General features: G+C 43.0%; 1 protein-coding gene and 1 long non-coding RNA gene across 2 annotated transcripts; one reads left to right on the top strand and one right to left on the bottom strand.

Moving 5' to 3' along the window:
* Positions 1-334: 334 nt before the first annotated feature.
* LOC125916865 (uncharacterized) lies at positions 335-6,193 on the bottom strand. The gene is made up of 2 exons (XR_007456050.1): positions 5,644-6,193; positions 335-830 (listed from the first exon to the last, which is right to left on the bottom strand). It is a non-coding gene; the product is annotated as an uncharacterized LOC125916865 (long non-coding RNA).
* A 38-nt stretch (positions 6,194-6,231) lies between these two features.
* On the top strand, positions 6,232-14,991 carry LOC125916864 (ribonuclease P protein subunit p40). Its single transcript, XM_049623123.1, has 8 exons — positions 6,232-6,427; positions 8,015-8,159; positions 9,475-9,543; positions 10,349-10,444; positions 11,127-11,252; positions 12,978-13,176; positions 13,311-13,445; positions 14,772-14,991. The coding sequence occupies exons 1-8, from the start codon at positions 6,305-6,307 to the stop codon at positions 14,968-14,970; spliced, it is 1,092 nt and encodes a 363-aa protein (XP_049479080.1). The 5' UTR covers positions 6,232-6,304; the 3' UTR covers positions 14,971-14,991.
* Positions 14,992-16,170: the final 1,179 nt, after the last annotated feature.

Genomic DNA, 16,170 nt, shown 5'->3' with positions numbered 1-16,170 from the left:
GTAATATTATATATTATTATACAGTTATTGATAATTATATATAAAATTATGGTGATTGCCCCTTTCTCTGTTAATGTATACTATTTCATTAACTGCATTGTGGATTAATAGTTTTCACATTATAGTAAAATCCAAGATAAACAGAAATGCCTCATCCTAGATATCTGAAGTCCCTGGATAGCTAAGATTTAAATTTTTTATGTACCAATTTACTTCTAAACATATGTTTTTCACTTTAAACAAAAGAATGAGCTTTATAAAAAATGTCAACCATTTCAAAATCCTCTTCCAAAATTGTAATGAACATATGTGACAGAGTTTTAGTCAGACGGTGTGACTGTTTTGGGTTCTGCTTTTCTCCCCCAGATTTATTGAGATACAATTGACATATAACATTGTGTTCTGTTTTAAAATACTCCATTTGTGCACTTCCATGTGTTGACACAGTCCACACAGCTGCCAGTGTTAATATGTTTGCATGTTCCATCGATTCCCAACCAGTCAGAGGGAGAGGACATGAAGCAGTCTGCCTCTGAGCCTTCCCAAAACTCCAGGGATTCAAGTCCTCACTTGGAGTGCATCATATATTCTTGGGGGCCGCTGATTTTTTTCCACTGTACCTGCTGGATCCAGTTCCCAGGCTGCCTGCCATCATAGGGTAGTTTTGATCTTGTACCCCAACACCCGTCCATTCGTGGCAGCTGCCTGGAGCCCTGTGCTGATAAAGACTGTGAGGTCAAGTTTAGGCTTGGCAGGATGGAGTCCTCTGATTTATTACTGGTGTCTTCAATAGTTACAGTTCCCAGCACCACCTTCCCTGCTGCTCCCACCTGTAATGGGATGATGTTAACAGATTTTAGGTTGGCTGCCTACTGATGAACATACCCAGGAGCTTCAGAGATGGAAAGCTCTCTCCTTTCACCAGTATAAATACAATACACTTGCATGTACAATTGAATAACACGGGTTTGAAGTTTGCAGGTCTACTTATATGTGGATTTTTTACACTACAGTACTATAAATGTATTTTCCTTCATTTTAACAATTTTTCTCATTTCCTTTAAGAATATAGTATATAATACATATATAAAATAGGTGGTAATTTATTAACAGTAAGGCTTCCAGTCAACAGTAATTAAGTTTGGGGGGAGTCAAAAGCTATATGCTGATTTTTGACTGCAGGGGATAAAGGAGTGTGTGCATCCTAACTTCAGTGTTGTTCAAGGGTCAGCTGTATATTTATAGGCAATGTATTTGTGCCTTGAATTTGCACACTGATGCAGGCATTAATTTATGTAGAATAATATCTTAATGTTTTCACGGAGTTGAGCATATTTATCTATTTTTAAATGTTTATTCATTTTGAGAGAGAGAGAGAACGTGCGCATTTGCGTGCATGGGCGAGATGCAGAGAAACAGAGAAAGAGAATCCCAAGCAGGCTCTGTGCTGTCAGCGCAGAGCCCGAGCTCAGTCTCATGAACTGAGAGATCATGATCTGAGCTGAAATCAAATTGGACACTTAACTGACGGAGGCACCCCAGCGCCCTGAGTTGAGGATATTTAAATTATTTTTGTACTTCTAATTTTATTGTATCATAGTCCCAAAATGTGATGTGTAAAACTGTTATCCTTTTATATTTACTAAGTATATTTTTGTGTTTTTAGAATACAAAGGTAATTTTTTTTTGCAAGTCTCTTGGTGTGGTCATTTAAAAATTCATATTTGCTACTATATTCTTTTGGATATATACATACAAATCGGTTATGTTTTGCTTCTTATTTCTTTCTTCTTCTTCTTTTTTTTTTTTTAAGCCATTCCTGGCCCTTCATCCTCAGACTTGTGCTATGCTCCCGAATCTGTGATCTAATATCCATTTGTCAATTAAGATTGTTTTCAGTTCAGGGCACCTGGCTGGCTCAGTCAGTTAAGTGTCTGACTTTGTCTCAGGTCATGATCTCACGGTCCATGGGTTTGAGCCCCGCATTGGGCACTGTGCTGACAGCTCAGAGCCTAGAGCCTGCTTCAGATTCTGTCTCCCTCTCTGCCCCTCCTCGGCTCATGCTCACTTGCTCTCTCTCAAAAATGAATAAACATTAAAAAAAAAAATAAAAAGATTGCTTTCAGCTCTAGATACCAGAAATTCAGACAAATAATAGTATGAACAAGCAAGGGTAGCAGATGAGGCTGCAGAGGTAGGCAGGGGCCAGGTTATCTAAGCTTTTATACTAGTGCAATGAAAAGCCAGGTTAAAGCCAGGCAGGGTTTAAGTGGGGGGTGGGTAGCATATACAGGCCTGCCTCAGATATAGTGCAGTTTGGTTCCAGCCAACCACAATAAAGTGAATATGCAGTGAAGTGAGTCAAATAAATTTCCTGGTTCCCCAGTGCATATAAAAGTTATGCTTACACTATACTGTAATCTATTAAGTGTGCAATGGCATTTTGTCTTAAAAAAAATGTATATACCGGGGCACCTAGGTGGCTCAGTTGGTTAAGCATCCAACTTCAGCTTATGTCATGATCTCACAGCTTGTGAGTTCGAGGCCTGAGTCAGGCTCTGTGCTGACAGCTTAGAGCCTGGAGCCTGCTTCTGATTCTGTATCTCCTTCTCTCTCTGCCCCTCCCCCGCTTGTGTGCTCTCTCTCAAAAATAAATAAACATTTAAAAAAATATTCATACCTTGATTAAAAAATTGTTTATTGCCAAAAAAATGCTAACCATCACCTGAGTTTTCAGAGTTGTAATTACTGATCACAGATCACAGTAACAAATAATAATGAAACAGTTCGTAGTGTAAGAATTACCAAAATATGACAGTTACACAAAGCAAGCAGATGCCTTTGTAAAAATGGCACCAATAGACTTGCTCAACACAGGGTTGCTACAAACCTTCAGTTTGTTAAAAACACAGTATATGCAAAGCCCCTGGGTGGCTCAGTTGGTTAAGCGTCCACCTTTGGCTCAGGTCATGATCTCACGGTTCGTGGGTTCAATCCCCACATCAGGCTCTGTGCTGACAGGTCGGAGCCTGGAGCCTGCTTCAGATTCTGTGTCTTCCTCTCTCTCTGCCCCTCTCCCACTCATGCTGTCTCTCTCTCTCAAAAAATGAATAGACATTAAATTTTTTTTTAAAAAAACAGTATCTGCAGAGCATAGTAAAGTAAAGTGCAATAAAATGAGGTATGTCTGTATGACATTTTTCACATTTTTGAGATCGGTTTGGATACTGAGGGGAGAAGAGACCGCAGAAGACAGGAAGCAGGGAGGTAGTTAGAAGCCTGTGTCTAGCAGTCAACTGAGAGAGGGGAAGGTGGCTGAAACTGGTTGTAGAAACAGAGGCAGTGAGTGAGAAGAGGCCGCCACCAGGATGCATGCTGCAGGCAGAGCCAACAAGCCACAGATATGGGGTGAGAAGTGTAGAAGAGTCAAGAATGATGCCTGGGTGTCCCTCACCCCCACCCCAGGGATGAGGACCCAGGCCTGGTGGTACAGATAGATGGTTCTGAAAGCTGAGATCACGAGGGATCACTCTGAGAAGAGAGGGCAGGAAAGAGAAGCGGGGAAGGTATGGATCACTAGAGATCTAGTGGAGGAGGAAGGGCAGGAGGAAATAGAGTAAGGTAAGCGGGGGTCCAGAAGAAAGGTTCTCAAAAATCCACAGGGGAGTGTACCAAGAAGGAGGGTTTTCAAATGTACCCAGAGATTTGTTCTGACAGGGATGGCAAGCATGCACAGAAATGACTGTCATAAAGGAAGTTTTTACTCACAGCTCCCTAGAATCCGGAGCCACAACAGGAAGCTTCTAGGTTGGTCAGGAGGCAGGGGAAGTGAGGGCAGAGCATCAGTCAGAGCTTTTATTATGGGAAGGAATGACTGAGGCAGGGTAGACAGACTATGTAGGCTTAGGAGTGGCTAGTCTGAACAGTTTCAGTGGGCTCTGGAGCATCAGGACTGTCCCTAGTTATCTAGGACCTGGCCCTGGGGTTATTAGGGCAGGGGAACATTAGCCTGGAGCGAGCCTAACAGTTTCCAGAAGAGGTGACAGGGTGTAAGCTCTGGATTAGTTGGTTTGCAAATGAAAGACATGCTCCCTGCACAAATTATTTGCTATCTTTAGGAGTTATCTAAACCTGGAAGGGGCAGTCCCACCCTAGTCAGTGAGGCCCCAGATCCAGAGCATCAGAGAAATTTTTAAAAAGAAGATAAGAAAATATAGTTAATACAAGGAAGAAGTGTTCAATTGTATCATCTGTGTTGAGTGCAGCTAAAAGACTGAGATAAGAACAGAAACTTGGCTTTGAATTTGGCAAATGGAAAGACCTTGATGAAAGCCAGGTCAGTGAAGTAGTATGGAGGAAAGCTAAAATATATTGGGTTCAGGAGAGAATGTGCAGAGAAGTGGCTTTTACGGAGCAGAGAAACAGAATGGTGAGAATGCAGAGGAATTCAGGGTCAAAGGAAGTGCCTTCACTTAATGCACAACATTAAGCACATTTGTATACTGACAGAAATGACCCAGCAGGCAGGGAGAAATGAGTCATTACAGACAGAACTCCAGAACACTGTGGAGGGAGGATGAAAGGATTCTGCAGTCCCAAACTTACTTGAAGTTATAGCTTTAGTCTTTTTTATTTTTTTGTGTGTTTATTTATTTTTGACAGAGAGACAGACAGTGCATGAGTGGGGGAGGGGCAGAGAGAGAGGGAGACACAGAATCTGAAGCAGGCTCCAGGCTCCAAGCTGTCAGCACAGAGCCAGACGCAGGGCTCGAACTCACAGGCTGCGAGATCATGACCCGAGCTGAAGTTGGACACTTAACCGACTGAGGCACCCAGGCGCACCCTCAGCTTTAGTCTTTAAAATAAATGAGAGTTTTAGAAGCACCTGGATGACTCAGTCGTCTGAGCATTTGACTTTGGCTCAGATCATGACCTCACGGTTTGCAGGTTCGAGCCCCGCGTCCGGCTCTGTGCTGACAGCTCAAAGCCTGGGGTCTGCTTCAGATTCTGTGTCTCCATCTCTCTGCCCCTCTCCTGCTTGAGCTCTCTCTCTCTCAAAAATAAATAAACATTTAAAATAAATGAGATTTTTGCCTTCTATTTCATAATACAGGCACACCCCCATAAAACATATCTGCAAGTACGATTTCCCTGGAGGAACACTGAGTTATGAATACCAGAATGGCATAGTGGCTGTTTATCAATCTTCAGCTGATATAATTTATATTGAATTTTCAAAACTTAATAACATATTTTAAACTAAATGGCTTGCAAGAAAACCTTCACATTGGCTCCAAATACAACTGGTAGACCATAAAATTACAGCACTTTGCAAATTTTGTATTATCAGCAAAGGTGTGTGTACACGTCTGATGGTGGTCTAAGAGAGGCCACTGCTACTTGTGACGTGACTAAGAGGTAATGTTTTAAGCATTTTATATCCTAATATGACATTTGTAACACCGCTAGGTGCCATATTGTGATTCAGGAAATTGGTAGAATTTTTCAATTAACCTGCTATTCCTTATAATTTTTCCTGTTTAAAATAATGGTTAATATGTTTTTCTTAGTTTTCTCAGAGATAGTCTGACATTTTGGGCACACGTTACTGGCCCGGTCTGTTTAAAATTTTTAAATACTTACCTTGTAAATTACGTAACTTCGGTTGTTCCAAATCTTAAAATTGACGCTCCAGACAGTTGTACCACAGATAGTCTGCTGTTTTGCATCCTCTCAGCACAGAATTGGGGCTGTGCATACTCCAGCTTGAGAAACGTATAGTACTTGATCAGAAAAATTATGGAAAAACGAATTCTCACATTGTAACAATAGTAACAAAATTTTTAAAGCCGTTCAGGTGGGATTTTTAAAAAGGGATCTTAAAGTGGTTCCGACGGAGTCGTATTGTAGGGCCGAAAACAGAAATTGTGTATTATCTTCCTGCACAAAACTCCTAAACCATTTGTGAAGGAACAGAGGGAGGATATACGGCAAGACAGCACCAGGGAGGGACGGAGGTCTTGGCGAGAAAGGTGGGTTTGAAAAAGCAAGTTCCAGGTTTCCAGGTACCAGGTATTTCCCCTTTAGGCAATGAATTTGCGGTTTCAGGTACCCAAGGTTCAGGAACCTAAGGTTCCGAAGAAACCCAGGCCCGCCCTCACCCCTAACCGGTCACCAAGCCCGAGCAGCCTCAACCGGCACTGCGCAGCTGCAATGCGCATGCCCGCGGGGCCAGGCGGAGGGGCGGAGCGAAGCGGAGGGACTGGGCTCCCGGAGCTCGCTCAGGGCTTGCGCCGGAGAGAGCATGGCCACACTGCGCAGGCTGCGAGAGGTTCCCCGACACTTGCTGGTCTGCGAGAAATCCAACTTCGGCCATGACAAGTCGCGCCACCGGCATCTTGTGGAGACGCACTACCATAATTACAGGGTGAGTCTGGCCGTCGTGAGCCACTCAGGAAGTACCCCGTCTCCGGGAGCTGGAGAGATGTGGGGAAAGTCGCGTTCAGTGAGGAGCCCGCCCTCAGCGCGAAGAGGGGCGGGGCCCCGCGCTAGGCACTTTGGGAGCTGTAGTCTCTAAACTACTCCGAGCTGGTAGTTTGCAGAGCTGCAGGACTACAACTCCCAGGATGGGCCGGGAGTAGGGGCAGTGTCCTGTCCTCGCAAGGAGGGGCTGGGCGATTTGCTCTGGGCCGATTCCAAAGCGTCGCTGGCTACTTTGGCCCCGCCCCCGGTGGAACACTTTCTTCGGAGGGAAAAGTCAGGCACGGGCCTCTGGAGTTGAAAGGCTGTGACGTCTGCCACGTGGAGCCGCGGACTGGCTCCAAATTGGGGCCTCGCGCCCCTCCCCACCTCTTGATTCCTTCTCCCACCTCATGGGAGCATCTTGCCGAGTCCAGACCAGGAAGCACATGCTTTTCTAAACTGTTTAGAGGAACTAGTTTTATCTCTGAGAAAAGTTTCCACTTTGCCTGTTACCTTCTGTGGTCTCCAGCTGGAGCGCGCTAGGTTGTCAGGTTTAGAGTGAAATGAGTCGTGGTGTCCCTGTTTGCAAGCATAATTTAAGAGCTTTACAGGGGGGGTAACTTTGGCTTTTGCTTCGTAAAAATGCCAGCCGCATGGGGCGCCTTTCTGCAGATGTGGAAGTTGAGGCATCAGTGAGGTTAATTATTGGTTCATCCAGCATCTGGCAAGAGAAGAGGAGAATAATCCAAATGTTAGTCAAGGGTCTAATGGTCCGTTCTCACCAACCCATTTAAGTGGTGAGGCCTCCAAAAACTCGACTTAAACTGGTTTAAGCCTTTTACTTTTACTTGAAATTGATCAGCCTCATCTCCACCCAGGTCTGACTGGCAGTTTTTCAGAGACACAAATGGTGACCTTGGTCCCTCAGGAATAGACTGGTGTTTGAGCTTTGGGAGAGCACTTTTCAAGGTGTGGAGCATTTGGGCCACATTTGAAACTGGTTAGGCTTAACATCTCTGCCTTAGATGGAAAGCTCCTCACCAGCAGCAGTCAGGGTGTGTGCCTTCTCCCGCCTGGGCTGATCTGTAGAATTCTTCTGTCTAGAAAATGGAAATAACCAGGAGCACTTATGCTTTCGTGGAGCCTGTTAATGATTGATGTCCCTAATTTCTGTAAGCCCTAAAGGACAGTCCCTTTGATTCCAGCTGGTACCAGGATAAACAAATCTAGGGATATTCCATTGTACTAGATTGCCCTAAAAATTAGAGTAGTGGACAGGATACAAAAGATATTGCTTATTTGCAAAAGATGAAATGCAAGCAAGAGCTTTCTATTAATTTTTTTTTCTCATTCAGCTTTCCTATAATGTTTGAATACACAAATAACATGAATTGTCAAATTTCTTTTTTCCTGAGACTGGTAAATTAATTTAAGAGTTTTATAGAAACCTGTGGGGGAATAGTTAGCAGCCTTCATATGTTACAGCATCCCTAAAAAGCTGGGGGTTAATCTACATGAAAATAAGGCTTATTTATATTACACATTCCAATAGGTTTCATTTCTGATTCCTGAATGTGGGATACTATCAAAAGAACTGAAAAACCTGGTCATGGAAACCGGACCCTATTACTTTGTGAAGAACTTACCTCTTCATGAGTTAATTACACATGAATTCATCAACACCTTTGTGAAGAAAGGTGAGGAAAACCTGATCATATCTATGAATGTGGCAAGCTGAGAAAGGATAGTTAGATCACATCACAATACTAGGGGTCTTCCCTTGTCTTCAACAGGGCCTCTGGAGATGGTCTGTGTGGTCAAGTGCGTGCATCGCCCCCCTGCCCTCAGTGTTCTCACCCTACACTTTCTGGCGCTCTCTGTAGGTGGTGGTTTCTGATTACACTTGTTCACAAGTGTGGCATGGGGATGTTGTAAGATGAAGGTATCTCTCATCTTAAAACAAGGATCCAGGGAGAGGAAGGTCTTGGGATCTGTGTGTTCAGATACACTGCTATTGGGTGTGTGGCTGCAGAGACCACTGTGTTCCCACTCAGTCCCCACTCAGCAGTCTCAAAGGGTTCATCTCCTGATGCAGCCACAGCGGCTGTTCACCAGGCGGTGTGCCTGTTTATGGTTCAGTGCCTTCTGCTTAGATTTTGTGGCTCTGACCCTCTTCTGCTCACCCCATTTCCATTCGTGTCTGCTGGGTTGATTTCTCTGTTGTAGTTGTTTTGTAGGGGCCACTTGTTTGAAACTGTATGTCAGTGTCTTTAGGGAATGCACCCTCACTACATGAATCACTGTGAGTAAGCCCCTTATCTTGTTGCCGGCCCTGTGTCTGTCCTCTGCATGGAGCTATGAAGAATCCAGTTCCTTGCAGTTCCTCTCCTTCAGGTGCTGCTGGCACTGCTCGAGAAACTGACATGTTGTCCCTGGCCCCATCAACTTTATTCCTTTCATCTGCTCTGAAATTCGGTACTAATTTGTTAATAATGTGGACACTGGCTGCAACAGGCACTTTTAACTATCTGAACTCTTGCAACAGCTCTCCAAATTAGGGCTATGATCCCCATTTTACAGGTGAGGAAACTGAGGTTCAGAGAGGCTGCATGGCTTTCCTAACCTCACACAAGTTCCTGGCGCATTTTGAAACTTTACCTGGAACCCTTCCTCTCAAGTGTATACATTTCCCTAGTGTTCTACTTTGTGCCTCTGCCAGCATCCCCGGGGGTACGCACTCCACCCTGAGTCCATTTTCTGCTTGATGGCAGTCACCTGGCACAAATAGGCCCTGGGGGGAGGGGGGGCATGAACTAGCTAGAGTGTGGCCTCTGTGTCCTCCAGCTCAGCCTTGGCAGGTTTGAGGTTGATTGAGTGAGCTGGAGCAGTGGTGGATACTGACCTTTAATCACCTGGAATATTTGTTACAGTGTAAAGATAATCTGCTAAATTTTTGTAGGTGTGATTTTTTTTTTTCCCCTTAATTTCTGGTCTGGGCTCTTTCTCTTATAGGTTCGTGCTATGCACTAACATACCATACAAATATTGATGAAGATAATACAGTTGCCCTGCTGCCAAATGGTAACAACACTCAGTCTTTTCTTTGATTTTACAAGAAATACTGTAAAAAAAAAAAAAAAAAAGTCAAAACTCCAGATTCATTCCCCTTCTTAGAAGGAATTATTGTTAACAATTAGGAATTATTGGTGTTTATTCTTCCTGACATTTTCTTTATTTTTTTTAATGTTTTATTTTTGAGAGACAGAGAGAGAGCGAACAGTGGAGGGGCAAAGAGAGAGGATCTGAAGCGGGCTCTGTACTGACAGCAGAGAGCCTGATATGGGGCTTAAGCTCATGAACCATGAAATCATGACCTGAGCTGAAGTTGGACTCCCAACTGACTGAGCCACCCAGGCTCCCTTCTCTTGACATTTCCTATAAATTTATAAACAGACATAAAGCTTGTTCTTTTTTTTTTTTTTTTAAACATAAATTTCATTGTATTACATTGTTTCTCAGTTTGCTTTTTTCCCCAATATGTCATAAACATCTTTCCATATCAGGGCATATAGTTCTGACTTACTATTTTTAATATTTTGAAGGTATTCCAGTGAATAGATATACCATGATTTAACTATTATTTCTTTAATAAAAATGTACATATTTCTGTTTTCACTATCATAATATCCATGTATGTATAATACATTAAAATATCCTTCTACATAAGTAAGATGTATGTATAAATAATATCTTTGTATCACAAGGAAGATCCTTGTATGTAGTTTATTACCCTCATATCTAACTGTTGAATTTGCTGTGTTCTCTGTTCAGTCAGAGAACATGTCATATTTTAGCATCTTTTTTGGGGGAATTATTTGATTTTTAGGGAAATTAATTTTATCACTGGATAAAGATACTTATGAAGAAACTGGACTTCAAGGTCGTCCATCTCAGTATTCTGGCAGAAAAATCATGAAGTTTAGTAAGTATTATGCTCCATCAGCTTCCAACAAGTTAGTAATCGTCCTGTAGCTATTGAAGTTTAAATGTTTGAATTGCTGCTGTTCTTTTTGTTTAGAAGAACTATGGCTTTTTCTTGTCTTTAAAACTTCTGACTCAAGGGGCTCTAGGTTGAGCTTTGGAGAGAATAAGATTGCTGTTGTATCTATTTCTCTGCAGCTGTAGGCTGAATCTTATACAGATCACAGAGTTGGAATGGTTGATTAAATATATGTTTTGGGTCAAAAATTCAAAGTAATGAACCCAACATAAGAGTCTACAACTTGTTCTTAATAAAGAATTTCCTTTACTTTCACCGAATTTTTATGATTACTAGTAGAGATTCACCTGTGAGTGAAAAGAGATGGTTCTACTGATAGTGTCAGGCTTAAAACGTGAATAAGTGAGGCTGCCACATCCATAGGTAGATTTAGGATTGACTTCCCAAGGACCTCTGCTCTTGGTCTTTGACCTAGGAAAAAGTATGAATTTAAAACAAGGCAGAGTTTTGATTTGGTAAACCAAAGGAATGCAAGAAGAACAAAATAATTTTTACTATTCACAAAATTCCAAAAATTCTGATGCTTTTTAATACAACACTTTTGCCACAGTGTAGGCTGTAGTATATGTGAATGAACGATGTATTCCTCTTTCCATTTTTTAAGTTGTTTCCATTGATTTGATGGATTTATCCCTTAACCTGGATTCTAAGAAGTATGAAAGAGTTTCTTGGTCCTTCAAAGAAAAGAAGCCCTTGAAATTTGATTTTCTCTTGGCTTGGCATCACACAGGTATGAAAAATATGTAACAATACAATGACTTGGAAATCCAATTATTGATTAAAGGGGGGTAATAGAGAATTCAAACAGGTGATTCATCCTTATGGTCTAGGATATTGTATACATATATGCATAAACATTATTCAGGAAGCTGCTTGCAGCCCTCTGCCCTCCCCAAAAGCTATACATCAAGATGATCTAGGCCCACAGGCATCTGCCTCCATCACCGTGGGGTATGTTTGGATCCAGAGATGATGGCTTCAGAGCAGCTAACTCTTAGCTGTTTGTCCTCTTCCTTCCTGCAGCTTACCTCAGATAGCCTTGGCTGCACATTTTTAAATAACACACATTCTAAATACAAACTGTTGATTATGGCAAGATAATAATCAGGCAGACCATTCATTGTCAGGTTAAATTTGTCATAACTTGAAATTGATTGAACGTTAAATTTAGTTCAGGGGTCCCCAGACAATGTTGATTTGCTTACAACTGCCATGTGCCTTGGTCCTTTTAGAGTGTATCTTTGGTCCATCACAAGATTGTCATGGGTCAGATCATCAGTTATGATGGTGTGGTACTCTGTTTTGGAGAATAGGGAGACACATAGGTCCATTTTGGAGATCACGCCTATCCATCTGCTCTTCCTTGGAAGTTTCTGGTCACTGGGTGCTGTAGGTTGCTTGCATGGGTCTGGAATGCTTCAGTGCTTCTCCTACTTATGGTAGAGATACAAGAGGGCAGAGACACTGACTGACAATTCAGTTGCTCGAAGTGTTCATTGAGTACCTTCTGTATATTGGGTTCTGGAGAGTTCTGTGTTCCTAAGACTGCATATTATTCTAAGGGCTTATCAGGAACTGGGGAAGGTCTGAGATTTTCCCCACTTGTAAGCTAAGAAGTTAGCCTGCACAGTCTCATGGATGCTGGCAGAAGGTACGAGACTCAGGTCAGAGGCAAAGGATTTAATTATTCATAGTGTCAGTGGCTGGACTATGAGCATATACAGTAGTGCACCAAGTCCCAGTACCTACAGGGTGATACACAGTGGGCCAGGTGACACCCGTGCATGGAGTGGGCTGCATTACAGAAGAGGAATCCGGAACTCCAGTCTTATACTGGCCAGTAAGCCTGCTGACCTTTGCTCCTGGTGGTGGGGGATGGGGGTAGGTGGAGTTGAGATGGAGAGCAGATTATTTCTATTGCCCTGGACAGTAAGAAAGCCTGCCTGTTGCTCCCCCCACTAAGGGGGCCACTACTGCTGTCTCCCAAGGCTGTTGGAAAATCCGTGAAGATACATTGATTTTACTGGGTTTTTAAAGACAAGCTCAGATGAGATGCTGCCATCGTTCAGTTCGTCTTGTGCTTCCTTTAGAGAGATTATGCAAATAAGCTCCTCTCTGTAGAGTTCACTAATTTTATTTATACATAAGTGGTGCTTTTTTATTTAGTCAATCAAAATTCTCAGATTAGGGCACCTATGATACTACTATGGGTTGGACGTGAAAGGGTTATGCGTTTCCAGGAAAAGTGAAAGAAAGCGAATGTTTACAGAACTTTGGCACCAAGGAGCCCAAAGGAACTTAAATGATTTTAATTTGAATACAGCTTTGCACACCCTCCTTCTGCTTTACTTCATCCCGCCTGCTCCCCGGAACTGTCGGGAGGGAATGGGGTGGTTCCAGGGATTCGCCGATCTTGTTTCCAGTACTCACATGGCCTTTTATGGTGTGTTCTAAGGTGCAGAAGAATCAAGGATGATGTCGTACTTTTCCAGTTACGGAATTCAGGAGCGGCAGCCGCGAGTAGCCCTGAGCACGGCGAGCGAGCTGCAGTGCCCGGTGCTGCGGAGCGGCGAGCTCGGGGGAGCCCCGGGGGCGGCTTGCAGCGCCCCTGAGCTCCTGGACTGGCTGGGCGCCGTCTTCAGTAACGCCCAACTGTGCGTCCGGGGGGCCCGGGCTGGGGCGTGGCCAGCTCTGCGTTCTTCATGGGGGTTTATACTTTGAAAATGATCAGGTGGGAGATAACAGAGGTATTTTCTTTCTTTCTCTTTTGTGTGTGTGTGTGCTACAGAAATAATGAGCCGAATAATTTCGTATCAACCTATTGTTGTCCTCAGCCGAGCACGGTGGTGGCAAAAGCTTACTTGTGTACAATCACTGGGTTCATAGTTCCAGAGAAGATACGTCTCCTGTTGGAACAGCTGTGGTGAGAACTTTTTTTTGCCTTTTAGGTCTTGCTTGTTCATGCCAGCGTGACACGTCCGGGGCAGGGCTACTGTTCCAGATCGCAGGGCTCTCTTGCACACGTCTTCTCTTTTTTCCTCACTTGGGTGCACAGTGTGGTAACATTATCATCTTAAATGATGTGACTGTCCTTGGTGAGAGGAAAATTCTGTTTATACTTAACAAAAAGACAAAGAGCAGAGTTTAATTAGGCTTCTTGAAAACAAGCTGTTCATTTTTCACGTCGTGCCCCAAAAGTTATAATACCACTTAGGAAAATGGTGATACTCTATGGAACACGTTATGGTCTGTTTTAAATGTTAGAGTTCTGCGAAGGTTTTTTTTTGAAATGGGGTGAGAAAGCAAGTTGACCATCTTTGAAACCAAATCATGTCTAACATCTGTTCCCGCTCTTAACATCTGCCCAGGGCAGGGTTCACATGCCAGGGACTGGACACGCAGGATGGGGTGTGTGGTTGGGGTCCGGAAAGGTACTCTCTAGAAAAAACGCCACATTGTATCTAATGTCAGGAAACTCCATTCCCGTATTAAAAAGACTATGAAGTAAACATAACGCCTTCGCAGTCTTCACTTTTCAAATGTCTAAGATTTAAGTCTTGAGGGTTTTCTAAGTCTAATACCCCTTTTCACTTACTAGTTTAGTAGTTTGATTTTCCTCAATAAGAAGGTTGGATTTTAGGGGCACCTGGGTGGCTCAGTCGGTTGAGTGGCTGACTTCAGCTCAAGTCATGGTCTCCAGGTTCATGAGTTTGGGCAGGGGTCGGGCTCTGTGCTGACAGCTCAGAGCCTGGAGCCTGCTTTGGATTGTGTGTCTCCCTCTCTCTCCCCCTCCCTTGCTCATGCTCTCTCTCTCTCTCTCTCATTCTCAAAAATGAATAAACATTAAAAATAATAATAATAAAAAGAAGCTTGGATTTTATTTAAATGCAGTAAATTATTCTGCAGTGTTGCCGTGAACACAGACTGTTGAGCGAACAACACTGTTAAATGGAGGGAAACTATTTTTATACACTTCTGTGTTTTTTTTTTTCTTTGCATCTTACATGTTTTCCATAGTAAGCGTAGGAACTGCTGAAGTTGGTTTTGTGCATTCTGTATTGGTTAACGTTTATTGAGTTCACCACATAGTAATTTGAATGTAATTTGTATCTCTTAATTTTTTATCAATAGAAGCTAAGGTCTGAGCTTCATTGGAACATCAGAAATACCACTCATTCTGAATAAGTGAAAATATAAATGTGAACGTTCCTAGCCCTCCCGTTTGTTAAGATTTCTCTTTCTTTTTCAGTCGCTACTTTGATGAACCAAAGTTAGCTCCTTGGGTTACATTGTCAGTTCAAGGCTTTGCAGACAGTCCTGTTTCGTGGAGAGAAAATGAACATGGTTTTCGAAAAGGAGGAGAACATTTATACAACTTCGTGATTTTTAATAATCAAGACTATTGGCTTCAGATGGCTGTTGGGGCGAACGATGACTGTCCACCATAAAAACTACAAAACCTTAAATCACGTTTGTGTATGTTTCTGTTTGGTTTCAGATTTCTTAATGGTAAAGGGCTGTGTGTTCACCCAGGCTTGTATGATGATGGCATTTCTACTCTTGACTTAGGGCCCATCCTGTGAGTGCAGCTGGGCCTGACATCCAGTACAGATCTCATAGTTGACTACCCCTGGTCAGCATCAGTATAAGCACAGAGGTGTGGGTCACTACGTGGTAGAGCAGAGCAGGATGGCCAGGGAACAGGCGCTGTTGGACCATTGGGTAAGATGTGTGCCATTACTCAGGCATATGATTACAGGTTTTTCACATAATAATTAGATTATACTTCTCAGGGCCAGTCCCTGTTGTTAAGTGCTGATTGTGTATCACCTCATTTATTTCTCACATGAACCCCAGGAGGAAATAGTGGCACAGAGTATAAACAAGTGAGCAAGATCACGCTGGCTGTGGATCTGAGACTTGACCTCAGGTTAGCTGGTTCCTAAGTGTGTGTTCCACTCTTGCCTCTGGATCAAGGAGGGGTGCTTCAATACTGTATATTGTAAAGCACAAGTCAAAAGAATTTTTTTTTCCAGCTGTGGCTGATAAGGACCAGCTGAAAACAACTAAAACTTCTGGAATACATATCAAGAACGATTTTTAAAAATGGATTGATGAGCTGCAAAAGAATTTAAGAATTCTCAAAAAAATTTAAATATTCTTTTTTTTTAATGTTTATTTTTGAGAGAGAGAGACAGAGTGTGAGTGGGGGAGGGGCAGAGAGACAGAGGGAAACACAGAATCCAAAGCAGGCTCCAGGCTCTGAGCTGGAGGGCTCAATGTAGGGCTTGAACTCATAAACCGTGAGATCATGACCTGAGCCAAGGTCAGACACTCAACCGACAGCCACCCAGGCGCCCCAAGAATTCTCAAAAAATTTTAAATGGAGGTAGAAACACAAAGAGGTAATTAGGATACTGGTGCCACTTTTCACCCTTATGACATTTGCCAAATATCAAATTGAACTTTGTTTTTCAGCACCTGGGGTGGGGAAGGGCCAGTAGCACAGCTGACAAAACTTAGGTCCTGCCCATGGTAGGGGGACTGATAGGAGACCTCACAAGGCTGAGACCCCAAAAAAGACAGTGTAAGGGTGAACAAATCTGTCTGTTTCCTCCCTCTCCAATCTCCCCTTGTCCTCCTTCACT

Source organism: Panthera uncia, unplaced genomic scaffold (genome assembly GCF_023721935.1).
Source record: "Panthera uncia isolate 11264 unplaced genomic scaffold, Puncia_PCG_1.0 HiC_scaffold_1273, whole genome shotgun sequence".
Classification (NCBI taxonomy): Eukaryota; Metazoa; Chordata; class Mammalia; order Carnivora; family Felidae; genus Panthera; species Panthera uncia.
This window is presented reverse-complemented; position numbering and strand designations above follow the sequence as displayed.

Bases quoted from the DNA above. Each gene is read 5' to 3' on its own strand.
- LOC125916864 (XM_049623123.1), top strand. From the start codon at position 6,305: ATGGCCACACTGCGCAGGCTGCGAGAGGTTCCCCGACACTTGCTGGTC. The intron at 10,445-11,126 runs GTAAGTATTATG...CCATTTTTTAAG, and splicing joins CAGAAAAATCATGAAGTTTA to TTGTTTCCATTGATTTGATG. The intron at 11,253-12,977 runs GTATGAAAAATA...GTGTGTTCTAAG, and splicing joins CTTGGCTTGGCATCACACAG to GTGCAGAAGAATCAAGGATG.